General features: G+C 42.7%; 1 protein-coding gene across 3 annotated transcripts in view; it reads right to left on the bottom strand.

Moving 5' to 3' along the window:
- The window catches only part of LOC101476376 (nuclear receptor ROR-alpha A), a 175,154-nt gene that overhangs the window by 24,325 nt on the left and 123,676 nt on the right, over positions 1-27,153 (bottom strand). Inside the window, exon 1 of one of the 3 annotated variants that reach the window (XM_076885797.1) lies at positions 7,513-7,893. The exons of the other annotated variants lie outside the window; for them this stretch is intronic. Within the exon in view, the coding sequence (XP_076741912.1) occupies positions 7,513-7,693 (181 nt within the window). The 5' untranslated portion in view covers positions 7,694-7,893. Of the gene's footprint in view, positions 1-7,512; positions 7,894-27,153 lie in introns of those variants that run through there. 3 annotated transcript variants of the gene reach the window in all.

Here is a 27,153-nt window from a genome sequence, read left to right as displayed (position 1 = left end):
GTAAGGTCTTTACAATATTAAGCGCCTTGAGGTGACTGTTGTTTTTGCTTTGGCGCTACATAAATCAAATTGATTACAGGCCAAATAAACAATGTGGTTAGGTTTGGGTTGATGCAGGTGGAATTGAAGGCTGACAGAAACAACAACTTCATTGCCCATCTAATGGTATTAAAACAGGGGTGAAACTTAATGTGTTCACACACATGTCATATTTCCTTTACTGTACTGCTAAGTCCACAGAGGTTTTGTCTTTCTACAGACCTGGAAAGTGCTGGAAAGTTCTCAGTTATGTATTAAGATAACTTTTATGAGCAGCATTCATCCTTCATCATCTTAATACAAATCAAATCCAGCACAAACACAATCAGTGTGGTAAGGTCACCATAGAAAGGGACAATCTCAAAACCCACAGTTCAATGGATGGACTTACCACCCATTGATCACACCCGATCACCAGCTTCAGCTCAGAGTGCATACAGCTGTCAGCGCTCCCCCGAACAGTACACCAACCACATGATTCTTAGAAGCCCAAAGGTAGCGCTTCTCAAGTCCTTGGAAATGCACAGGAAGCCCTCAAACCAGATGTTATATGTGGTAAACTCAGCAGCTCATAAAGTAGTGGTTAGCGTGAGCAGACGCATCAGTGGAGTGTGAACAAGATGTTACTCTGTGACCACACGACACTGCAAGCTGTTTGTACTTTAAGTGTTTAAAGTCCATCGAGACACTTTTGTAAAAAACAAAAACAAACACTTGTCATGTGACTCGCTGGTTTTAATAACTGAACTTCGCTACGTTTAGTCAGAGAGAGCCAACTCTACAGGAGGTATGATGTGCTTTCAAATATACAATGCATTTAGAAAACACATAACTCGAAGCACATAACAGGCAGGACCAGTGATCCTGATGAATATTCAGTCTGAATCACGGCTGAGCTAATTAATCATTTCCATCTTCACTTTTTCTAGATTAACACCACTCTGTCCGTACAGCTGGGATTAGAGGCAAGTAGGACAAATTAAAAGCTAATTATTATAATGCTATGCAGAAGGGTTGCTTTTTTTAACTTGCAATACTGATTAAATGTTTAAAACATGTGGCAGCATTGCTCATAGCAAAATTAAATAAAGCACTGATAATATTTACAGGGTCAAATTTCACAGGTAAAGGTTTTATAACAGATCTAACTCGCAATGCTGGGAAATATCATTGAGGGGAGGGCTACATGGGGATGGAAAAGGGCCAAACAGACCTGAAAGGGTATCACAACAGATTACAGAAAGCTCTCAAAGAGAAAGGAATAGTTGGACCGAATGTGGCACATCTGCATTTTCTGAGTCTCGGCTAAGGTTAAGCCTCGCAGTGTTCTACCTTATGTTCACATAGGAGACACTCATCCACATAAAAGTGTCTCCTATTTACACTGTGACTAGTTACCAGATACATGCTGCACAAATAATTTGGCTAACACTGCTCTTCGTTATTATTTGAGAAAGCGACTGTTCGCTTATACTACCTATTTTTGCTTAATATCAACACCATTGATAACACCGATTATCTGCCATGATCATGTTAGCTGGCAAACCATGTTTGGCAAGCTAGCGAAGTCAGCTACACACTGAATGAATCAGAGCCTAAGGGTGGCACCAATATATCTGAGTTACAATAAATGAGTACAGGTAATATAAGGGGTCAAAATGTACCAAAATGTGACAACAGCTTAATGAAAAACCACCTGCATTACAAATGATGAACAAATGATGACTCGGACTGCAATATAACTGTCCACGAACATGTCCTCAAGGCTTTTTATTCAAGTCTACGTGATTTTTTTTTCTTTAAGCAGAGTTCTACAAACAACTCAATTCAATTCAGTTTTATTTAGGGCTGCTCGATTATGGCAAAAATCATAATCACGATTATTTTCACTGAAATTGAGATCTCGATTATTTGACGATATTTATTTAACCCTTTAAGACCTACTATAGAACCAAGTCCGCCAGAGCATATATTTTTTTTGTTACATGTTGTAGTGCCATTTGTGGGAGCATTTCAAGTTGCTATACAACTGTTATAGCCCATATTTTAATAATATATATGCATTAAGTATATAGTAACTACATTACTTGCAAAAAAGTGCAATAAACTACAAAAGAATTGAAAATCGTTTTTTTTTTTTTTTTTTACATATATTTCTACTTGGAGAAATTTATGAGGCTTATCCCTCAAAACTTTAAATACAAAAAAGTTGCAAAAAATAGTTTACAACAACAGGAAATTTATTTTGAGTGTCTTCATAGTTTTATTTTGGAGATACACCAATTTTTATATACTGCAGGAAAAACGAAAAAACAATCCTTTGATGCAAATTAGCAAAGAAAACAGCATGTGCATCAAAATAAACTATTTCCAGCAATGCAATTCGAGTTCTAAGCTTCCCAGAAACTATTCAGAAAAGTCAAAGATGACCAGTATAGGCTTTTAAGGCCTACAAGTAAAAAACTACATTTTCTGCAAAATGGTGTCACTTCCGGTTTCGGCCAGGAAATGGCGGACATGCGATAGTTCGCGCTGACGTCTGTTTCACTGTAGGAAGTTGTTGGGTCTGTGTTTCCACAAGCCTCGCTAATTCTAGAGACTTATTCATCATGAAAAAAACAAGACAGTCGATCGATCGATTATTTGCGCAAGGGAGGCCTCGTCTGTGTCCACCACGAAAATGACCCCCAGGATCTGACCTCCTCCTGCTACCTTTTATTGAGAGACAGTTCACACAAAACACGTCAGAACAAAGCCACGCCCCCTTGGTTCTAAGACAAAGCATTTTATGTACATGTGTGAACTTCTGTAAGAGTGTGTGTGTGTGTGTGTGTGTGTGTGTGTGTGTGTGTGTGTGTGTGTGTTTTATGTGAGAATGTGTGAGTGTGTGTGTGTGTCAGACCTCCTGCTGACCAAAGGGTCGTAAACCCAGGAAGTTTACATCAAAAGAAACAGATCTTTGAGCCTGCTACAGCCACAACTTAGCAACTGCTAACTGCAACTCCTTCCTCTGCTTCGCTTTCCCTGTTTTACCTGCTACACTTACAGCTATTCTTTCTACAAGCATTTTACACTTAACTTCCACTAATGTCCCTTCAAATCCATATTTTTCACACCAACAACCTACATACTGCGTGCTGCCCGGTGAAAATTTCTCCATAAATTTTACATCCCCTTCTAAGGCAGACTTACACATTTTATTCCCCATTACAAGACAACAATCAGCCACACTCACGCAGACCACGTCTGGCCCGCACACACACACACAACATAGGCCTATCGCTTGCGTCTGCACACACAGCTAGCGCTCTCTGTTGAAAACTCTCAAACGCCCCATATGGCGGAGAATTCAACCTTCGGACACTCTCTAACGCCCCAAATGGCGGAGATTCTGGACTCTCTTCACGGCGGAGTCACCGAACCTAGGTTATCTCTACGCCCCACACGGCGGAGAAGCCTGCGTCTCTCTCACGCGGCTAGCGCGCTCCCGTACCTGCAGTCAACGCAGGGTCACGTAGCTGCTCTCTAAGGCCTTCTGTACTCACTGTTTGTTTACGTTCATGGGAAGAGTCTCTGGATCCCGTCAATCGTCATCCATCCCGAGAGGAGGTCAGGCGCAAACTTCCCGGCCTGGTGACAAAGCAAAGTGAAACACCAGGGCTTTACGTCAATCATCCCAGACGTTGCGGTGGCGTCCTCTCCCTCTCCTCGGTGGATGCAATGTGTTCGGCTCCGGCTCGAAGGACCAAATAAATGTTGGGTCTGTGTTTCCACAAGCCCCGCTAATTCTAGAGACTTGTTCATCATGAAGAAAACAAGACAGTCGATCGATCGATTATTTGCGCAAGGGAGGCCTCGTCTGTGTCCACCACGAAAATGACCCCCAGATCTGACCTCCTCCTGCTACCTTTTATTGAGAGACAGTTCACACAAAACACGTCAGAACAAAGCCACGCCCCCTTGGTTCTAAGACAAAGCATTTTATGTATATGTGTGAACTTCTGTAAGAGTGTGTGTGTGTGTGTGTGTGTGTGTGTGTGTGTGTGTGTGTGTGTTTTATGTGAGAATGTGTGTGTGTGTGTGTCAGACCTCCTGCTGACCAAAGGGTCGTAAACCCAGGAAGTTTACATCAAAAGAAACAGATCTTTCAGATAGGATGTATCTACAATAAAACCTCCCCCAGCTTAGAGTGGTTGGAGAGGTGGTCAGGATCAAAGGAATGGCTTTGATCCTACTGCTTGAACTAAGACTGTACAAATTTAAGAAACACAATGGCAACATTCAACAATTAGACTTAACAGAAGTGTTACGAACAGCTGATCGGATCGGCAAAGCGTGTTTCTGGAATATTATGTTTTTGTTCCTGCAAGCGCTTTTTATGCAATTTTTGCAAAGCTTTATGTGGAAGGAAACCATGACCTAGGACAAGCTGATGGTATAAGATGCAAGTACAACTCCTCTGGTTTCATATGCAAAACAAATTATTGCGCTAGCTTAGACGGTTCAGGTTCTACAGGGATTTAAAAATAGTTACACAAAATGGAGCGTGCTGCTCTGACCAGCTTTAAAGGGTTAACAATAACAATGTATTGAATAATGACTTTAAAAAATAATATAAAATAGTGTGCAACACCACTGAAGTTTTTTTCACCTCTCTTTTCAACCAACGGCAGTCACTCTCCTCTCCAAATAACTTCTGCTTAGCTTTCCGAGCTTCCCTCGGGTCCTCTTAATTAGCGGTCTCAAACCTTTTTTGCGCCACGGACCGGTTTATGCCCGACAATATTTTCACGGACCGGCCTTTAAAGTGTCGCGGATAAATGAGGGAGGGGCTAATAATCGGCTCAGTCATTTTTAATGATCGTTGAAAGCCCAGATCGTAATCGTGATTAAAATGCGATTAATTGAGCAGCCCTAGTTTTATTTATATAGTGCCAAATCACAACAACAGTCGCCTCAAAGCACTTTATATTGTACAGTAGATCATACAATAATAAATACAGAGAAAAACCCAACAATCACATGACCGCCTATGAGCAAACACTTTGGCGACAGTGGGAAGGAAAAACTCCCTTTTAACAGGAAGAAACCTCCGGCAGAACCAGGCTCAGGGAGGGGAGGGGCCATCTGCTGCGACCGGTTGGGGTGAGAGAAGGAAGACAGGATAAAGACATGCTGTGGAAGAGAGACAGAGATTAATAACAGATATGATTCAATGCAGAGAGGTCTGTTAACACATAGTGAGTGAGAAAGGTGACTGGAAAGGAAAAACTCAATGCATCATGGGAATCCCCCGGCAGCCTACACCTATTGCAGCATAACTAAGGGAGGATTCAGGGTCACCTGGTCCAGCCCTAACTATATGCTTTAGCAAAAAGCAAAGTTTGAAGCCTTATCTTAAAAGTAGAGATAGTGTCTGTTAGGGGTGGGCGGTATAAACGATATAAATTTGGCCAACTGTAGAGATTTTGACAATACCACGATAGCGCATGTTGATGGTGTCATCAAGTTGCGCCCGTTTTGGTCGAAAGCATTGCAGCAGCTAGCAACAACATCATCTGCCAATTATGCCGGGCGACAGTAATAGCAAAGAGACAAAGCACTTTTGGAAGATGGGGAAAGCCGAAAACTGTGCTTCCTCCACTTCCGTACCATTGATTCCTTAACCGCTGAATTCTCTCGCAGCTGCTCTATTCCCATGTTGTTGCAGTATACTAATGACTAACCTTGTATTGTGGATGGATTATCTCAGTTGTTCTCCTGACTGAAGTTTGGTCCATTTACAGCATCCTGCCATGCAATTGCATTTGTCCCTAACCACCAAAAACCCTCACGTTAATTTTTATCGAGTGGAAAAAGGTTAGCGGCCATCCTTCAACTTCACTGTGCTAATGTTATGCTAACATAGCTGTTTTGCTAGCAATCACGTAGCACATCATTTTAAACCAGCTAGCCGAACTTCAGTAACCTTACGAACGTCACTGCTGTTTAGTTTTCCATCTTCATTTATGTTGGAAGTGATAGCAGAGCTGTACTTTTTAATTTTTTCAGAAATCTCTCAGTCAGAATATGCTATATCATGTTTAGGTGGAAACTAGCGAGCTAACTTCCTGCTAACTTCTAACTCTGTTACATCTAATAAATTCTGTTTTTATGGATGCCTGGATGTGAAACTGAATTGTTACACCTGGTAAAGCAGCAACACTAATCATTTTATTAAAGATGAAAGAATTTAGAAAGTTTGTAACTCTCAGTGATGCCGCAGTGTTCGTTTGGGACCTGAAGCAGACTGAGTTTTGGACCCTGATTACTCCGCGAGGCTCCTTGCTACGGCAGCTGTAATGCTCCGGGAATCCATCAAGCGGTGTGGCTTCGTAGCTTAGCAAAGTCAGACTAAAACATTTTTGACAAATTTCTGCACCTGTGTACTACATAAAATCGGTTCGAGGTCAGTGAGCACAACCAGAATTCACAGAAGGCGCATTGTCAATTTTTGAGAAAATTAAAGGAATTTAAGTGTGCCTTATAGTGTGTAAAATACGTTACAGAGAAGAGAAGAATATATCGCGATATATATCGTTACCATACATGCTTCAAATTATACCGCGATATGGATTTTAGGCCATATCGCCTAGCCCTAGTGTCTGTCTCCAAAATCCAAACTGGAAGCTGGTTCCACAGAAGAGGGGCCAGAAAACTGAAGGCTCTCCCTCCCATTCTACTTTTAAATACTCTAGGAACAATAAGTAAGCCTGCAGTGTGAGAACGAAGTGCTCTAATAGGGTGATATGGTACTACAAGGTCATTAAGATAAGATGGGGCCTGATTATTTAAGACACAAGATGGGCTTTACGTCTACCAACAACTGCTCACACTGCCAAACCAATTCACCGGACAATTATATCCATGCTCTTTGGTTCTGTCCACCAGTTCAGAAGTTTTGGCGCGAGATATGTGAAGACTTATCAAAGTGTCTGAAATGTAACATTCCAACTTCCCCCTTAGTGTGTTTGTTGGGCAGCTTAGATAATGTCACTTCAGAAAAGAATATCGCCCATATGGTTTTCACTGCCCTATGCATAGCCAAGAAAACAGTCCTCATGAACTGGAAAAATAAAAATAATCTTAATTCTAACCAATATAGAAATTATCTATTAGATTACATTAGTCTTGATACAGCCTCTGCCACCACATCAGATCAATTGCTCTGGGCCCCTTTGATCAGCTCCATCACCTAGTGGGGGTGGGGGGGGTCATAGTTTGGTCCCGCCTTCACTGTTGTGATTGGTGTGGGGGTAGGGACAGGCTTAGGGCGTCGGGGGGTTCCCCGGAGGCATCTTCCTTGGGGGGCTCAACCCGGGGTAGCGGTCATGTCCGGTTAGGGGCTCTGTTGGCTCTCAGGTGACTGTTTCCTCGCGGCTGCGTGCAGCGGGGCTAGGGGAGGGTCTGTGCTGACAGACGTGAGTTACTGACCTGGTAGCCTGGCTGCCCCTGGGTGGGTCCGGGATGGGCGTGAGGTTCTGGGGGCGCTCCGTCTCTGGGCTGGGGCCTGGGCCGGGCCTCGGGGGCTTGGGTCCTGGTTGGTGTGTTGCCGGGGTTGTGGGCGGGTGGGTGCATGGGGGCCCAGTCCTGGAGCAGGGTGCCGCCGGTGCATCGAGCCACCTGGAGGGCTCTTCAACTGGTGGGGGAGATTGTCACATCTTGCAGGAGCTTTCCTCTCTTCAGGAGCTCTCTCTGCAGGAGGGGGAGATACAGGAGAGGTGGAGGAAGATCTCAGCCTGGGTGTTTATTGTCTTATGTAGTCTGGAAGATGAGTGGATGGTGGGGTGGGTGCAGTTTTCTCTGTGGTGGGGTTGGGTGGACTGTCCCGGGCTCTGTGGGGCCGGGAGGCGCTGCTGCACTGGGCCCCGGTCTGGATGGGCCTGGGCCCCCTTTCCCTGGCGGGTCGCGGAGTATGGGAGTGCCTACTGGGGTCAGCGGGGGAGCTGGCCCCAGGGAGGGGTCACTTGCCCCTCCCTTCCTTCCCTCCCCATCTCCTGCTGCCTCCCTCTTCCTGCTCCACCACAACCACCCACACATGCAGGACCTTGGAGTAGGGGTATGTCACCAGGGTGCAGAGGAGGCTACCCCCCCCCCCCCCTCTGTTCCCTTCTGGCTGCCTCTACCTCAATTTTATCCCACAACTTAGACATTCACATTACTCACACTCTCATTACACATACATATAGGATCTTGGGGGTGGGCACAATACACGGAATCCAAAGTACCATCAGGGTGTACACCTCACCCCTGGCGTCGTCGCCCACCTCTCAATTTTAAATACACGTAGACATTGAGGGCTAGCAGGAGGGACCATGCGTTTACCTGCTGCTCTCTGGCAGGTAGCTCCATGCCCTCCTGGGTTTTAAATGCACCTTAGAACACACATGCATCAACACTACAATGAGCGGGTGGAGGGAGGTTTGGAGTCTTCTCTCACCCCCATTCTCTGCGGCCTGCTGGAGCGGGGGGGCTGGGAGGAGGAGTTGGCCGTCCGACTGCGGTCTGGAGTGTGGGGCCTCCCTGCTGCTGCCGAGTCGGGGCGGTCTGCCTCCCCCCACCGCAGGGAAAAGGGTAACACCACCTGGGTCTGGGTGCAGTTCCCCCCTCCAGGGGCAAGGGTACCTAGACCCGGTTTGTAGAGTACGCTTGGGGAGTGTGATCGTGTGTACAGCGTCTCTTTATGTCTGTCTCCACGTTGGTTGAGTGTGGAGTAAGTGCATATGAGAGCATGAGGGTGGGAACGGATGTTTGTATATGTGTGTGCCTGTATGTCTGTGTCTATATGTCAGGTTGGGTGTCAGGCGCCACCTCTCTGGGGACATCTTAGGCCCTCCAAGGTTTGGAGGCCTATCTCCCCCTTCCACCACTTCCCCTGCCAGTGGCAGACTCCCTCAGACATCGGTGCGTTGGTGGATCTTTGTGTCCGGGGATGGGCGTCCAGGTACACACCGGTTCACTCCTTGGCGGCCGCTTATCGGGGCCTGGAGCCTGGGGCTCGGTCGGGCCACTTCGGAGGTGGGGTGCCCCCGGCCTCTCGGCCTGGGGCTCGGTCACTCAGGCACGGCTGGCTGCCGGCGGAGCTCACGGGCGCATCACTGCAACTTCCCCTGGCTTCTGCTCCGCGGCTGCTGAGTGAGCCCTCATCTGGGACTCTCCTCAGCTCTTTCTGGGACAGTGGCGCGGCTGCCCCTCTGTTGGTCTTCCTTGGTCTCTTGTGTTCTTGGGGCCTCTGGATGTCTGGAGTTTTGATCTCCTCCATACCTGCTTCATGCCCTGGAGGACGGGGCTGTGGCCCCCCCACACCCTCTAGCAGATAATTACATGAAGGAACCTTTTAAAAAAAAAAAAAAAAAACAAGCGCGTCCATGCTCACAAGTGTACACACGGGTGATCACACCCACAAACTACACCCTTTTTGGCTCCTACCTCAAAGCACACTGTGTTCTGTTGATCTTATGTGCTGCACAATAATGTTTAATATTTAGTATTTACTGTCATATTCCCATATATCATTGTGATGTTGTTTATTCTATTACTCTTGTTCTCTTCTGCTTGTTTTCTTTTTTCTTTCTCAGCAGGTGATCCAGGTGATTGATATATGAATTTTTTTTTTTTTTTTTTTGCTGCCCATTCTGTTGGTTTTTGTCTTTTGCCCTTCTCCCCCGTCCCTCTTCTCAGCTGTTTCTCTTTCCCTCTTTCTTTCTCCCCTTCTTTCCCCCAGTCAAGTCTGTCCCGTATTCAGTAAGTGAAAATAAAACAAACAATAAAAGGTGAATCAAATGGACCATCACGGCAAGGCTGGGATGGTCAATTTGTCAAAGTAAATCCGTTGGGCATCTTTCTTTGCCTTTAGACAACAATGATGGCAAAAGAGCCAAACGGGACAGGCGAAAAAATAAAAAAATAAGACATTGTATGTGAGGAGCAGGATTTTGAATTCTGAATTTGACAGGGAGCCAATGAAGGGAAGCCAATACAGGAGAAATATGCTCTCTCTTTCTAGTCCCTGTCAGGACTCTTGCTGCAGCATTTTGGATTAACTGAAGGTTTTTCAGGGAGTTTTTAGGACATCCAGATAATAATGAATTACAGTAGTCCAGCCTGGAAGTAATAAATGCATGAACTAGTTTTTCAGCGTCACTCTGAGACAGGATATTTCTAATTTTAGAGATGTTGTGCAAACTGAAGAAAGCAGTCTTAAATATTTGTTTAATATGTGCATTGAAGGACATATCCTGGTCAAAAATGACTCCAAGGTTCCTCACAGTGTTACTGGAGGCCAAGGTAATGCTATCCAGAGGAAGAATCTGGTTAGATACCATATTTCTAAGATTTTCAGGGCCGAGTACAATAACCTCAGTTTGATCTGAATTAATAAGCAGAAAGTTAGTGGCCATCCAGGTCTTTATGTCTTTAAGACATTCCTGCAGTTTAACTAATTGGTGTGTGTTATCTGGCTTCATGGACAGATAGAGCTGGGTGTCATCTGCATAGCAGTGAAAATTTATGCTATGTCTTCTAATGATGCTGCCTAAGGTAAGCATGTATAATGTAAACAGAATTGGTCCTAGCACTGAACCCTGTGGAACTCCATAATTAACCTCTGTGTGTGAATAGGACTCTCCATTTACATGCACAAATTGGAGATATTATGGTCGACAGTATTGAACGCTGCACTGAGGTCTAGCAGGACAAGCACAGAGATGAGTCCACTGTCAAAGGCCATAAGAAGATCATTTGTAACCTTTACTAAAGATGTTTCTGTGTTGTGATGAGCTCTGAAACTGACTGAAACTCTTCAAATAAGCCATTCCTCTGCAGATGATCTGTTAGCTGTTTGACAACTACTCTTTCAAGGATTTTTGATATGAAAGGAAGGTTGGAGATTGGCCTATAATTAGCTAAGACTGCTGGGTCTAGAGATACTTTTTAAGTAAAGGTTTAACTACAGCCAGCTTGAAGGCCTGTGGTACATAGCCGATTATTAGAGATAGGTTGATCATATTTAAGATTGAAGCATTAATTAATGGCAGGACTTCTTTGAGCAGTTTCCTTGAACTGTTTGGAGGAAGTAAGTATTGAAGTTAACTCAGAAAGATCAATTGGAGAAAAAGAGTCTAAATGAATATCAATGGTACTAAAAGTAGCTGTAGATAATATTACATCTGTGGGATGATTATGAGTCCTTTTTTCTCTAATGATTAAAATGTTATTTGTGAAGAAGTTCATGAAGTCATTACTAGTTAACGTTAAAGGGATGGTTGGCTCGACAGAGCTCTGACTTTTTGTCAGCCTGGCTACAGTGCTGAAGAGAAACCTGGGGTTGTTCTTATTTTCTTCAATCAGTGACGAATAGTAAGATGTTCTGGCTTTGCGGAGGGCTTTCTTATAAAGCAACAAACTATTTCTCCAGGCTAAATGATGATCCTCTAAATTTGTGACACCATTTCCTCTCCAGCTTATGAGTCATCTGCTTTAGGCTACATGTTTGAGAATTATACCACGGAGTCAGGTACTTCTGATTTGAGGCCTTAGTTTTCACCGGAGCTACAGTATCCAGAGTTGTACGTAGTGAGGAGGTAAAATTATTAACAAGATGATCAACCTCTGTTGGAGTAGCGTTCAGATAGCTGCTCTGCTCTATGTTGGTACAGGGCATTGAAGATGATAACAGTGGGCGGATTATATTCTTAAACTTAGTTACAGCGCTTTCAGAAAGACATCTACTGTGATAAAGTCTACTCTCCACTGCTGTGTTATCAATTATTGTAAATGTAAATGTTATCAGGAAATGATCAGCCAGGAGAGAAACACTGTTAAATGTTCAGTTTCTATGCCATATGTTAAAACAAGATCTAGAGTGTGATTAAAGTGGTGGGTGGGTTCTTTTACATTTTGAGAGAAGCCAATTGAGTCTAATAACAGATTAAATGCCATGTTGAGGCTGTCATTTTTAGCATCTACATGGATGTTAAAAATCACCCACAATAATTATTTTATCTGAGCTGAGCACTAAATCAGATAAAAAGTCTCAGAAATCAGACAGGCCCAGGTGGACAATAGATGATAACTAAGTAAGACTGGTTTCTGAGTTTCACAGCTGGGGTGGACAGGGCTAAGCATCAGGCTTTAAAATGAATTAAAAGTCTGTGTGGATCTTTGGTTGATTAATAGGCTGGTGTGAAAAATTGCTGCCACACCCCCCCTTCGGCCTGTGCTTCGAGACTTCTGGTAGTTAGAATGACTCGGGGGTGTTGATTCATTTAAACTAACATAACCATCCTGCTGCAACCAGAGTAAATCGATTTGTTGATCAATTACTAAGTCATGTACTAACAGAGACATGGAGGAGAGAGACCTAATATTTAATAATCCACATTTCACTGTTTTACTCTTTGGTTCAGATGTGGATACTGTATTGTTCTTTCTTTGTGATTTTTTAATGTTTAAGTTGTTTGTTGCTGGTTTTTAGTTTGTTTTTTGTCTGTTTGGGAGCTGACACAGTCTCCATGGATATGGGTTTTTTTTGGGGGGGGGGGGGGGGGGGGGGTAACAGGAGCTGCAGAGAGGTGTGTAAGACTGCAACTCTGCTTCCTGGTCCCAACTCTGGATAGTCATATTTTGGGGGGGGGTTTAATAAATTTGTCCATATTTCTAGAAATGAAAGCTGCTCCATCCAAAGTGGGATGGATGCCGTCTCTCCTAACAAGACCAGTAGGGGTGCAACGATATTCGTATCGATATTGAACCGTTCGATACAGTGCTTTCGGTTCAGTACGCATATGTATCGAACAATACAACATTTGTAATTTATTTTATCAACTTTCCTTCTGACGATGCTGTCAGTGTTGAGCGCTCAGTGAATCTGCGTTCGACTACTCCGCCTAGGCTGCACTGTCGAGCGCAGATCCACTGAGCGCTCCACACAGACAGAATAGTCAGAAGGAAGAGCGCAGGGCAAGCTAGCGAGACAGAAGTTAAGCTCTCCTTGCAACATGGCAAGTTGAACCTCTCCCACCCTCATTCAGATCTGGCGTTTGGAATTATTTTGGTTTTCATGTGACGTATGACCCTGAAGGTAAGCACGTCATGGACTAAAGTAAAACAGTATGTTGCATGTGCCACGCAATGCTCAATTACATGGGTGGGAGCTAGTGTGTTAGCGCAGTTAGCTCGTTAACGTGTTGGCCGTCTAGCCCCATGCACAGGGCGATCGGGGTAGCTCGTTAACGGAGATTTGCTGTGTTGTGGCGTTAAGGTCATTTTAACGAGGTTAACCTGAAAGCACTAGTGGGAACACAACGAATATGACTGCACATTTACACAGACATCATCCTAGTGCAAAGACAAAAACAACAAGCATGCATGCTACAAACTTTACCCGAGTCATTTAGACAGCCGTTAGCACATGATTCTCCTTATGGGGACTTGATATGTTTAATATGCTGCTGAGAATATAGCCCAGAAGAAGCGGATAGTATAGCTTTTATTTTGGAAAGAGCCATTTCTCTGTAATAAACTCTTTTCCAAAGATGAGTGATTTCTCAATCAGATACAGGGCTCGCAAAATCGCTAGCCCGATGTCCTGGGGCTAGCGATTTTTCCAGTCGGGCTACCAAAATCTATCTCTGCCCTGCCCGTCCGGCTATTGTAGGAAGGAAAAATATATGTCAATGCTTTTGAATTCTTTCGGAAATGTAGCTGGGTAATTATGTCATTGGCATCGGTGAGCCACTGTCAATATGTGACATATTGAAATCGCGTTTGAATTTGCGCTTGTTTTTTTGCTTTCACTTTGCAATCGCGTGAACTGTGTATAGAGAGCGACAGTACTGATTGGTGAGTGATGATAATTTGTGCACCAATTCCTCTGACATCGTCTTATCAATCGTTAGCTTACTATGCAAACATGACAAGTGAAATCTCCTGCAGCAAGCTTAAACATGTGAGAGGTTGATCGCGCAGAGAATCGCTGAGCTTATGTGAGTGCGTGTGTAAAAGCAGCAGTATATATATTTTAGTTCTGCTGAGCCAAATAAGACAGGTCAGGGTGAAGAAGTGACAGCCAAAGAAAAGCTTACCGCAAAACGGAAAAGTTATGACAAATCAGACTATAAGGCAAAAAGAAAGTGCAGCTTTATGGTTTCATGGCCAAAATAATTTCTGTGGTTGCGATATGATGAGCTAAATAACTAGGGGTGCAGATAAGTGGTCCGCAGGTGCGCATTCGCTGTCAAAATAAAAAACACGCACAAGGGTTAGGGTTAAATTTAAAAACTGTACTTTTGAGTTAAAATATATATTTATAATTTTAATAAATGACAAATTAAAAAGGCATGAACATTTTATTTTGTATCGAAAAAATATCGAACCGTGACACCAAAGTATCGAACCGAACCGAACCGTGAATTTTGTGTATCGTTGCACCCCTAAAGACCAGGTTTCCTCCAGAAGGTTTGCCACTTATCTATGAAGCCCACATCGTGTCTTGGACACCACTCAGACAGCCAGCAATTTAAGGAGAACATGCGGCTAAACATGTCACTCCTGGTCTGATTGGGGAGGGGACCAGAGAAAACTACAGGAAGACAATTGACTATGGTTGCCGTTGTCTCTAGCGTCACATGTCTGAGAACAGAATCACCAATTACCAGAGTTTGACCCCCAGCGGGTGTGTCACCGAGTGGGGAAAAACGGTTAGACACATGAACAGGTTGGTCGTGTACCTGGGGCTTCTGTTTAAAACTATGCTTCCTCCTCACCGTCACCCAGCGGCCCTCTTTCCCCAGCTGCTTGGGGTCTGCCAGGGAACAGCTAGCGGGGCCTACTCCATCTTCGGCTGTACCAGCTACAGGGGCCTGGCTAGCTAGGGGTGAATGAAGGGTGCGAAGCCGAGTCTCCAATTCAGTAATCCTGGCCTCCAGAGCTGCAAAAATGATACATTTGTTACAAGTATCATTACTGCTAAAGGAGGCCAAGGAGTAACTAAACATCTGACACAATGAGCAGGAAAGTGCAGGAGGGACAGGTGAAGAGGCCATGCTGCTAGCGAGTCGGCTATGAGCTAAGCTAAGCTAGCGAAACAGTAAAGACACAGTGAGTGAATACTTTGCCTATAAGTTAGGTAGTGAGTACACAGAAAGTGGGCTTTGGGTGAAGCACGTGAAGATTATACTATGAAATAAGAAGGTATCTAAAAGTTCTTAATTAATTTGCCGAGCAGATAAGCTACTCAAAAACACCACTGTGTTTGAGCAGGAACAGGACATTCAGTAAAACATTCAGTAAAACAAACAGCTGAATAGCATTTCTTCATAAATACAGTACTTGGACTTCCAAAATCAAAACAAGACAGAAACATGACTTTTCTGGTTTCTCCTGTTTTGAGGTGACGACAGATCAGTATAATTGTCTCATGCACTCAAATTCATTTCAAAGAGTACACAAACACCACATGAACTTGCCCAAACACATCTGTGTCAACAGTACTGGTCATATTCATGCTTGCTGACATGAAACCATAGTCAGGCAGATTTAGATCTGAATAACACAGTCAGTCCTGACTTCTTCCATTATTAGGAAAACATGGCTACCACTTTAAACATAATGGATCCCAGATTTCATCACCCATCAACACAATCCTAATCCTTGATCATCATCCCATTGGAAGATTGTTTAGAAATGGACAAATGTTGGTCTCTCAATTCATTTGTTGCTGTTGCGAGTGTTAGGAGTCAGACCTCGTCCTCCTCCTTCCACCTTTCTGACAACATTTCACCATTTTATTTTGGTGAAATGTTGTCAGAAATATCTACTCACTTAGACTGCACTAAGGATGACAGAGACCATGAACACTGTTTTATCTGAGAGGAGCAGAGAAGATGAAAGGTAGAAAAAGGGTGAAGCAGAAGCTGAGCTCTCTCTGAGGGAGCTTCATACACAGGTCTAACTCTGTACTGCTTAAACCGATTCACAAACAGAGGCTTCGCCACATGCTCTGCAGGTTGACGGGTGTTTTCACAGCAGAAGCTTGAGCAGACGCTGACAAACATTAAAGCTTTGTGAAAGTTTATGGCTGCATCTATGACAGCTGATGAGTCATTAAAACAATTTCCTCCGAGGGTTACTGATGTAAAGAGTGAGAAGAAGAAGGTGGGGGTGGCACGTTGTCACAGCTTACTTATCAAAACCAAAGGTCAACTTAAGCTGCAGGGTAAAAATCAATATCATGATAATTATCACTCCTTAATTTTATTTAAACCCCAGGTCACATAAAGGCTATTTCATCCTGATCATTCTGGGATTTATTTCCACCAACTGCTATTATTACTATTTGTTACATTTTCTTGCTCTTTTTTTTTTTTTTACATCATTACAATGTCAGACCATCAAAATTTCACAGAACCCAAGATGATGCTTTTTCATTGCTTAGCCCTGGACCTATATACAATCAGTTTACAGCAATTTAATTTAAAAAATAAAAACAGAAAAAAAAAGCAGAAAATGATCATGTTGGAGGTGCTGAAAGACTGAAATTAGCAGCTTTTCCTCACTAAATGGCCAAAGTGAAGGTGATGTAAGCTCTTCTACAGTTGTGTACTTTAATATTCCCACATTAATCCATGTGTCTAATCTTCTAATGAACTACGACGGCATATGAAGCTCAATGATGGAAGGAAAATCTTTGATACTGAAGTTTCAAAGTTGTGAGAAAAACGTGGCAGATTTGTAATGGATAACTCGGAAAACAGTGTTTTTTGGTTAAGGAAACTCATCACTTTGGGCATCAGGTTTGCCATGCACCATGCCAACGTTGACCTAATTAAATTATGCTTTTGAATTGGGTTTAGCAACAAAGAAATGATTCTCAGCTAAAATCACAAACATCATATTATCATAAGCATGCAGACTTTGCAGAGATGCTGTTGTGACCTGGGTCTATCCAAAAGAAAAGAGCAGACAAGAACAAAAGCACAATGAACAGATGCAAAGATATTACTGGTTACACCTTTGAGCTATTCGAATGGGACTTGTGGTACCACAGGACACAATCTGACTGATTATTAAAGCAACTGATCCCCACAGTGTGGAGACTCAAAGAGGTCAACATCTTAGGCAACAGCACTAAAGTTCCATATGCTATTTGGCAGATGGACTCTTAGGATAAACCTTATGGTATAGGGATTCCTGGATGCATTGATGATTTCCGTTGTTGGATGGAGGCATCAAAAACAAATAACGATGCCAAGGTTGTTGCTGACTCATATTTAAAGCGTTGTGCTTGGGTTGTTGTACAGAGAAGTTTTTTTTCACATATCTGCCACTTTAACATAAAAAATTTTGACTCTTATTTTTTCCTACCTTCAGTGGCCCTAACATGTACCCAGCACTGTTCTTCATATTATACATTTTGCATGATCTTCTACATATTTTTAAGTTACTTGATGAATAACTTGCTTGCATCGGTGGTTTTTAATATAACATAGTAAAAAGACCACTTGGAACAAGGATAAACTTGCGTACCACTCAACATATGAATTTCCACTACTTAAAGACCAATTATGATGTCATCTTCATCATTTTCAATCCAGTCCTTTTATCTCAACAATAAGAGCAATTTTTATTTGCTAAGCTACCAAAGCACAAAAACTCATGTCCACCGATCAGGTGATCACTGAAAGGTGAAGTAAATAACACTGATCGTCTCGTCATGGTGGCACTTCTAGAGAGCAAGTGAACATTTGGTCCTCAAAGTTGATGTGTAGAATCACCAAAAACAGGCAGGCGTAAGGACTTGAGCGCCTTCAACAGGGGCCAAATATTAATGGCTAGATGAGTCGGTGAGAGCATTTCCGAAGATGCTGCTCTGGTGGGGTGTTCCTGGTCCGCAGTGGTCAGGATCTATCTAAAGTCATCAGAGAAAGGAACAATGGTGAACCAGAGTCATAAGCGGCCAAAGCTCACTGATGTGCATCACAGATTATTACGTATGGCGCTGCGTAGCAACAAACAAAGCAGGATGCTCACGCTGACCCTGTGGACTACCAAACGAGCCAACAATGGGCATCTGAGCATGAGAACCATGGACTAGTGGAGTCCATGGTTTGATGGGTCAGAGCTGTTAATAGCAGCAAAAGGGGGACCAAACACAGCATTAGTCAGGTGTTCATAATGATCTTCTTGCTGGGTGTAATTCAAGAGATGAACCCATGTTGTGCCTACACATAGGAAATAATCATGCAAAATACATTAAAATGCATCTTTAGGCACTTTCAGGTTGTCAAAAAAACAATTTGTTGACATTTCTTTAGTTGAATCTAGAGCTGGGCGATAGAACGATAATGATATGTATCGCGATATAACTTTTACTCGATAGAGAAATTAAGCTATCGCGATAGACCTCGCCGCTCTTGTCCCCTTAAAAAAAAAAAAAAAAAAAAAAAAAAGGTCAGCCAATCCAAATTAAGTAGCGCAGAGCCGAACCAATCACAGCCGCAGCGTCACGTCGCGTGACTTGTTACGTACAGCACAAGTGCCAAGCCGCACGTGTGTTTGTTTGGGAAGCAGCCAGCGGGTAATGGAGCCAGCGCGTAATGGAGGAAATGAGTGTGCCGACTAGAAAAATCAACCGAGCGTGACCGAAGAGAAAACAGATGATGGTTCCAATGCCGGAGAGATTGTCGAACGGAAGAGCCATAGAAGTTCCGTAGTGTGAAGGTATTTCGGCTATTTCAAGTCTGACAAAAAACAGAGTAGCGTGCACTGTAAATTGTGCCGAAAGCAAGTCTGGAAATACAATAAACTGGTGCATGCGTCACACTGTGCGCCACGTTATTGTTTCGGTGAAATGAATTTCTACAATACTGTTACTGTTAATTCTACTCTCTGCAGTGTTTAAATGCTTACATATACACACAGTTACTGTCCCTCCACACATACGACTCGGTTCTGCTTCTATGCCCCAGCTTTGTTTACTTTTTCCCACCGAGGCTTCTAGACTTCTGATTGGCCAACATTTCTGCACGGTTAGGAATCTAGCGCCACCTGCTGCTTTGGCATGTTCATAGCAGCGTTTTCCTTCATTTCTGCCTTTATGTGTGGACGGGATTATTTTTTAAAACGAAAACGTAAAATCTCCGTTTTCAAAAATACCCGTGTACGTGTGGACGTAGCCTCAGTCTCTGACTGGAAGCGCTAATTCATCATTCGGCTTTTGTCAGACTAAAGTAACTGTTAAAACTGTTTGAAAAGCTAAGCTATACAACAAGGAGAGATTGAGAATTTCCTTTTAGTTCTCAGTTTATTTGATATTGACAAAAGTTAGTCAGTTTTGTCTGTTCTTCTGTAAAACAAACTAAGATTTGTTTTTAGAATTAATATTTTGTTTCTAAGTGGAATTGACAATTTAGTCTGTTTCGTTTGTTCTATTTTGAAACTTAAACGCTTTAGCGGCTGCCTTTTGTGTAGTTTGCAATATTTGCCTTTATTTACAGTGGGGCAAAAAAGTATTTAGTCAGCCACCGATTGTGCAAGTTCCCCCACTTAAAATGATGACAGAGGTCAGTAATTTGCACCAGAGGTACACTTCAACTGTGAGAGACAGAATGTGAAAAAAAAATCCATGAATTCACATGGTAGGATTTGTAAAGAATTTATTCGTAAATTAGGGTGGAAAATAAGTATTTGGTCACCTCAAACAAGGAAAATCTCTGGCTCTCACAGACCTGTAACATCTTCTGTAAGAAGCTTTTCTGTCCCCCACTCGTTACCTGTATGAATGGCACCTGTTTGAACTCATCATCTGTATAAAAGACACCTGTCCACAGCCTCAAACAGTCAGACTCCAAACTCCGCCATGGCCAAGACCAAAGAGCTTTCGAAGGACACCAGGAAAAGTATTGTAGACCTGCACCAGACTGGGAAGAGTGAATCTACAATAGGCAAGCAGCTTGGTGTGAAGAAATCAACTGTGGGAGCAATCATCAGAAAATGGAAGACATACAAGACCACTGATAATCTCCCTCGATCTGGGGCTCCACGCAAGATCTCATCCCGTGGGGTCAAAATGATCATGAGAACGGTGAGCAAAGATCCCAGAACCACACGGGGGGACCTGGTGAATGACCTGCAGAGAGCTAGGACCAAAGTAACAAAGGTCACCATCAGTAACACACTACAACGGCAGGGAATCAAATCCCGCAGTGCCAGACGTGTTCCGCTGCTGAAGCCAGTGCATGTCCAGGCCCGTCTGAAGTTTGCCAGAGAGCACATGGATGATACAGCAGAGGATTGGGAGAATGTCATGTGGTCAGATGAAACCAAAGTAGAACTTTTTGGTATAAACTCAACTCGTCGTGTTTGGAGGAAGAAGAATACTGAGTTGCATCCCAAGAACACCATACCTACTGTGAAGCATGGGGGTGGAAACATCATGCTATGGGGCTGTTTTTCTGCCAAGGGGACAGGACGACTGATCCGTGTTAAGGACAGAATGAATGGGGCCATGTATCGTGAGATTTTGAGCCAAAACCTCCTTCCATCAGTGAGAACTTTGAAGATGAAATGAGGCTGGGTCTTCCAACATGACAATGATCCAAAACACACGGCCCGGGCAACAAAGGAGTGGCTCCGTAAGAAGCATTTGAAAGTCCTGGAGTGGCCTAGCCAGTCTCCAGACCTCAACCCCATAGAAAATCTGTGGCGGGAGTTGAAAGTCCGTGTTGCTTGGCGACAGCCCCAAAACATCACTGCTCTCAAGAAGATCTGCATGGAGGAATGGGCCAAAATACCAGCTACTGTGTGTGCAAACCTGGTAAAGACCTATAGTAAATGTTTGACCTCTGTTATTTCCAACAAAGGTTATGTTACAAAGTATTGAGTTGTATTTTTGTTATTGACCAAATACTTATTTTCCACCCTGATTTACGAATAAATTCTTTACAAATCCTACCATGTGGATTCATGGATTTTTTTTTCACATTCTGTCTCTCACAGTTGAAGTGTACCTCTGGTGCAAATTACTGACCTCTGTCATCATTTTAGGTGGGGGAACTTGCACAATCGGTGGCTGACTAAATACTTTTTTGCCCCACTGTATCTGAAAAAGTCTCATGTTCCTTAAGTACATCTACCCTGTTGAACTTATTATGGGAAATAAATATTTAAATAAAAACAAGCTGCTGATTATTTCACATTTTACTTGTGAGCAACGGCACATTTAAATCTTACAAATATAGTTATTTGGCTTATATCGTGATAGATATCGTTATCGCCTGAAATGAAAAAAACATATCGTGATATGAAAAAATCTCATATCGCCCAGCTCTAGTTGAATCTATGGAAAAGAAAATGCTAAAGGCAAAAATACAATAGTACTTATTTTTCCAGACCACAGACTAATTCCAGATGTTTGACTTTTCCAACAGCCTGATCAAAGAAATGTTGGTCACGTGGTTATGTATCCCTGTCCCCGTGTCAGGGCTAGACGAGTGGTGATTAGTGATAATAATTCTAATTGAGGGATAATGAATAATGTTGGCATCTCTTTTTCTCATTGAAAAATTAATCCTGATTTGGACACTGAAGGCTTTCAGCTCAGTCGTAGTTATCTGCATCTCCCACATGTGGACTTGGCTGGATGACCCAGGTAAATTAACAGTAATATGAGTGTACATGGACGGAACTTTTAGGGTAATGTCTTTGTATTTGTTATTCATCTGAGACAAACACACTACGGACAACTGATTTACTCACCTTTCCTTCAAAAGGTTGGTCACTGCTAAGGAGCCAGCCCCAGACCTTTCCAGACTTTGTCTTTCCCTCACCAGCTGTCTCATAGGCCAGGCTGTTATTGTGACGCTGATCCAAGATGTGGAACATGTCCCTAAAATAGGTTTCAGCACTTTGAGTCTGGGTGGGCAGAGCAGGTCATCTACTAATGGGAGGGTTGGTGGTTGTTTGACCCCTTGCTTCTCCAGTCTGCATGCCTAAATATCCTTCAAAATAAGATTTTTTTTTTCGGATTTGTGTCAGCTTTCCGGTGCAGATCCCTCCCATTGCTCATTATGCTGTTGAGCATATCATAGGACACTTTTCTCAGCTGGCCTCTGGCTGATATATGAAGTTAAAAATTCTGTCCTCTGTGATTTAGCTTGCAAAACTGAATCACTGTATTAAGTGAGTGACAGATGAAACGCTGCTGCTGCCAGCGTGAGTTTAGTCCTCAGTCCACCACACTGCAAAGGCCATGCTCACTCCCAGGAGGACCCAAGATCTCGCCTCAACTGCTCTTGCTCAGATGTTGCTAACAGGCTCCGTTCTTTAATCTCCTCGTCCAGCTTCCAAATTTTCAGAGTCGATGTAAAAACGGCAGACATATGGTGCCACACATGGAGCACCAACACGCCCATTCAGGCTGTGAGCAGATGAAGCAGCAGCTTGTTCATCAGCCACAGTTGGTGGTTTGATTAGTCACCTCTCTAGCAGGTTGGCACACTAATCGCCAAACCGTGAGTCTCTGCTTCACCTCCACATGCGTAACCATCCATATTTCTGTTTCAAAGACCTCACTGCTGATTTGGACTGCACTGGTTCATACAGGGGGCTTAAATGAACCGACAGAAGCCACATTTCTGCATGTGAGAAGCCACAATGACCCGGTGTCTGCCACTGTCATGCAGACACAATGAAGAAAAAAGATATTTAACCTTTTTTTTGAAAACAAAGAAAAGGGAACCATGTGAAATAATGCCCAAATTTTTTACTCAGTTGTATATAGTATTTGTATTTGTATTCTATTTTTATCTTATTGTATATTTATTTTATTTTATTCTACTGTATATAGTATTTTATTTTATTCTATTCTGTACAGTTGTGTACTGTATTTATTCTTATTGTATTCTAATTTTTGCCTCATAACTTTTGCACTGTCCACTTCCTGCTGTGACAAAACAAATTTCCCAAGTGTGGGACTAATAAAGGTTATCTTATCTTATCTTATCTTATCTTAAATAACTAAAAACATGGAAGAATTTTAACAATGGGGGGAAAACATACAAAAATGAATGATTAAAATGAAGAGTTTAGTAATAAATAAACATGAAAGAAGATTTCATTTTTCTTTATTTTTTTCATTATCTTTTTGTCTTTTTTCCCACACCTCCTGCCTTTTTTTGTTTCACTCTAACGCTGCACCTCTTTTTTACTTTATTTATCAGTACACAACAAATATCTTACTTTCACTTTGAACCAGGAATCCAGATGAACTTCCAGAGTTTTCCCTCGGGATGCTGCATTTGCTTACTGTACAGATACCACAGTATAATGTGTAATTAGCAAGATAGCAGCACTAAGTGAAGGCTAATGAGCAAGAAAGAATATCACAAGAGCCACTGCTGTTTACTCCAAAAATGCTAAAGCCTGAGCAAAACAAATCCCTAATGGATAAATTATCAGAAACTGAGCTCTAAAGAAAGAAAAAAATAGCATTTCTCAGACACTGGATCAAAGCAGCGGGAGAGAGGAGGGCCGAGCAGACGCCGCTCAGCCTCAGAAATGTGTCAAGGTTTGTTTGGTGGTTAATAAAAGGGCCTCCTTCTTTGTCTTCTGTTGAAATGCATGCGTGGTTTTACATTCTGCTTTACTGAGGAATTTATTTTTACAAAACGTGTTTTGTTTTTGTGTGGCGTTTTATCATTTACTGTGACCAACTTAGTTGTTTGGGGGGGGAAAGCTGCTACTAAATGCAGAGTGTAAAATCCAGGCCAGACTTGGATCCATCAGAAAGCTGGATGAATCCATTCTGTGTCTTAAGAAAAAAAAAAACTACTTCCTACAGGAAATATAAAACAGGCAGCTGCCATTTATATATAAGGCCAAACTGTAATGGACAGTAACTTATGGTTACTTATGATTATCGCACTCCTGAAAAACTACAGTCCTATATTCTGCTAGAGGCAGTGATTCATACAGCGCAGAGCAGAGTTCCTGGTCAGTTGTAGCATGCTGATTTATAAATGACAGCTGACAGAGTGTGATATGTCAACAGATATTTCCTAAAAGACTCTATCATGTGCTCATGGATAAATCCTGGATATCTGTGAGGTTTAGATAGCCAGCGCTGTCCTGTAGGTATTTTAATAGCTACTGTATCCTGCACATGTTGGGAGATATTTATAAACACAAATGAATGCAGAGACAGTTTGAGTGTGCAGCACATGCGGCACAGTCATGCAATGCATTCACAAAATGTTGCTAACGAGTTTGTGTAAAACGTTGCTGGTTCAGAAACAATGATGTCATCAGCTCCATGTAATTTCATCTGATGTGCACTTGGAGCTACGGCTGCTGAATTAATGGAACTGAACTGAAATTTCCATTCTGGCTTCCAACAGAAAAAGATGACTGAAAACAAAAAGGCCTTTGGCCAACAAGATCTATTAAGAGGAACTAAAAGCCATTAAAAGTCTTCTGTTCTGGATCACGAAGGGTCTGTCACCTTGGTCGCAGCTCTAAATCACTCCCTGCGTGCGTACAGCACGGGTTTCCTGAGATGTGTAGCCTGAGCCGGGTACAGGCCACAATTGGACCTGCTGACATAGGCAGTGTAGGATACACAACACCGGGGAACCATGGTTATTCTCACACAGCCCTTTTCTGCTAGTACTCGGTCTCAGTCTCTGTCATTTTCCATTACAATTGAGTCCCACCTTATGTGCGTCAGACACATGTTGTTTTTTCAATTATTGCCATCATTGTTTTTCAAAAATGGTGGTTTTGATTTTCTTGAAGGAGTTGCTCTCACAACTCACAGTGACATCAGTGACTAGCCAATCGGTGGCATGCAGTCTGTTGCGATCATGGTTTTCCAAGCGCATGGAACTCCGGCGAGTAGGTTCTTAAAAAGGAACCGGCACCAGGTACTACCACTTAATGGTTTTGGCTTCCCTTCATTGGCTTCCTGTTAAATCCAGAATTGAATTCAAAATCCTGCTCCTCACATACAAGGTCTTAAATAATCAGGCCCCATCTTATCTTAATGAGCTTGTAGTACCATATCACCCTATTAGAGCACTTCGCTCTCGCTCTGCAGGCCTACTTGTTGTTCCTAGAGTATTTAAAAGTAGAATGGGAGGGAGAGCCTTCAGTTTTCAGGCCCCTCTTCTGTGGAACCAGCTTCCAGTTTGGATTCAGGAGACAGACACAATCTCTACTTTCAAGATTAGGCTTAAAACTTTCCTTTTTGCTAAAGCATATAGTTAGGGCTGGACCAGGTGACCCTGAATCCTCCCTTAGTTATGCTGCAATAGATGTAGGCTGCCGGGGGATTCCCATGATGCATTGAGTGTTTCCTTTCCAGTCACCTTTCTCACTCACTATGTATTAACAGACCTCTCTGCATTGAATCATATCTGTTATTAACCTCTGTCTCTCTTCCACAGCATGTCTTTATCCTGTCTTCCTTCTCTCACCCCAACCGGTCGCAGCAGATGGCCCCGCCCCTCCCTGAGCCTGGTTCTGCCGGAGGTTTCTTTAAACCTCCGGCAGGGAGGTTAAAAGGGAGTTTTTCCTTCCCACTGTTGCCAAAGTGCTTGCTCATAGGGGCTCATATGATTGTTGGGTTTTTCTCTGTATCTATGAAGCACCTTGAGGCGACTTATGTTGTGATTTGGCGCTATATAAATAAAATTGAATTGAATTGAAAACCTTAAAAACTGACTCGGGTCGAGCAACGCCGATCCCAGTGGGCACTAGTGGGAAAGGGCTAAGAGTCACATCGAGCTCCAAATACCAGACAGCACTTTGTTATTTTATATCATAATTTATATTTGAAGTTCAAGGAAATCAACATGCGAATCCATCCACTGGAGCCCTTTTGTAAAATCAGCGAGCCCAAGCATCTTCTTTTTTTTCTCTTTTTTTTTTTTTTTTTTTAAATCGCTGAGATTAGAATTATTGTGCAGAATTTAAAAATGCTTTCTGCCATAATCGACAATATTTCTAAACTGTTTCAAATATTCTTACTTTTTTCTGTCTTTTCTGTTTATGTAAACAACTGCGCGCACTTTTTGATCACAATGTCACCAGTGATGTCACCACGCTCCCCCTCCCCCTAAGAAACAGTTAAATAATCTCCTGGCTGTTGTAATCCTCTGACATAACAGGCTGGCTAAATGCCTCCTGCAGTGTTTTCTCACAGATTGGGAATCTGGAACAGACAGCATTAAACCACAGACACACACACACTTTGCAATTTTCAAGAAAATACAAATCAACTTGAACAGCTGTAAAGTTTCTTACTAAAGGAGAAGCACCTGGGTGTTGGCTAAATGAATGATGAGCTAAATGTAAGCATGTGTTTCAAATCGTTCATGAAATAAAGAAAAATGACGGTTTTGAATCTGCTGGGCAGACTAAAGCACTGACAGTTTGAACTCAATTAAATAATCGTGTCTTTATGACTTATTGCAGACACATTAAACATGACAGTCTGGCCTCGTATCAGAAGCGGCGACGCATCACAGTGACATCAACAGCTGGATTTAAAAATTTAGCTTGAAGCTAAACTCTAGATGAACTCTGCAGATAGAGGCTTTTTAAAAGATTATGAAAGACCTGAGTTTGCACTTCCAGTTCAACAACCCTTCAGGGAATTTACCCCACAAATCTCCTTACAAAGGGCAGTGCACTTCTAGGTCTCGCTCTCAGTGGGGAAGAAGTGATCAGCCAGACCTCCAGTGTTTGTATTTGATGGGAAAACTTTTACCACAGTAAAAGTGCTGAAGCCTGTGGCAAGATATTTCACTCTGCATTCAGAAGACCAAAGTAATTTACAAAGTGCACTTCATTTTTGATTCACTGAGACCCGAAACACACAGAGCAAGGGAGCTGAAGGTCCATTTCCCATAAACCTCTATACACCCAAAAGTGCAACCACAGGGTTTGCCCTTCCAGTAACCATTAAACAGAATGCAGGTTTAAGGCACTTCCTTTTTATGCGGTGTGTAATGTCAACATATAAGCATTGTTGCATCTCTACACAAGAAATAAAGCAAAGACCTAAAAGGAAAAAAA

Source organism: Maylandia zebra, linkage group LG1 (assembly GCF_041146795.1).
Source record: "Maylandia zebra isolate NMK-2024a linkage group LG1, Mzebra_GT3a, whole genome shotgun sequence".
Classification (NCBI taxonomy): Eukaryota; Metazoa; Chordata; class Actinopteri; order Cichliformes; family Cichlidae; genus Maylandia; species Maylandia zebra.
Note: the sequence above shows the minus strand (reverse complement) of the source record. Positions and strands in the feature narration are given on the sequence as shown.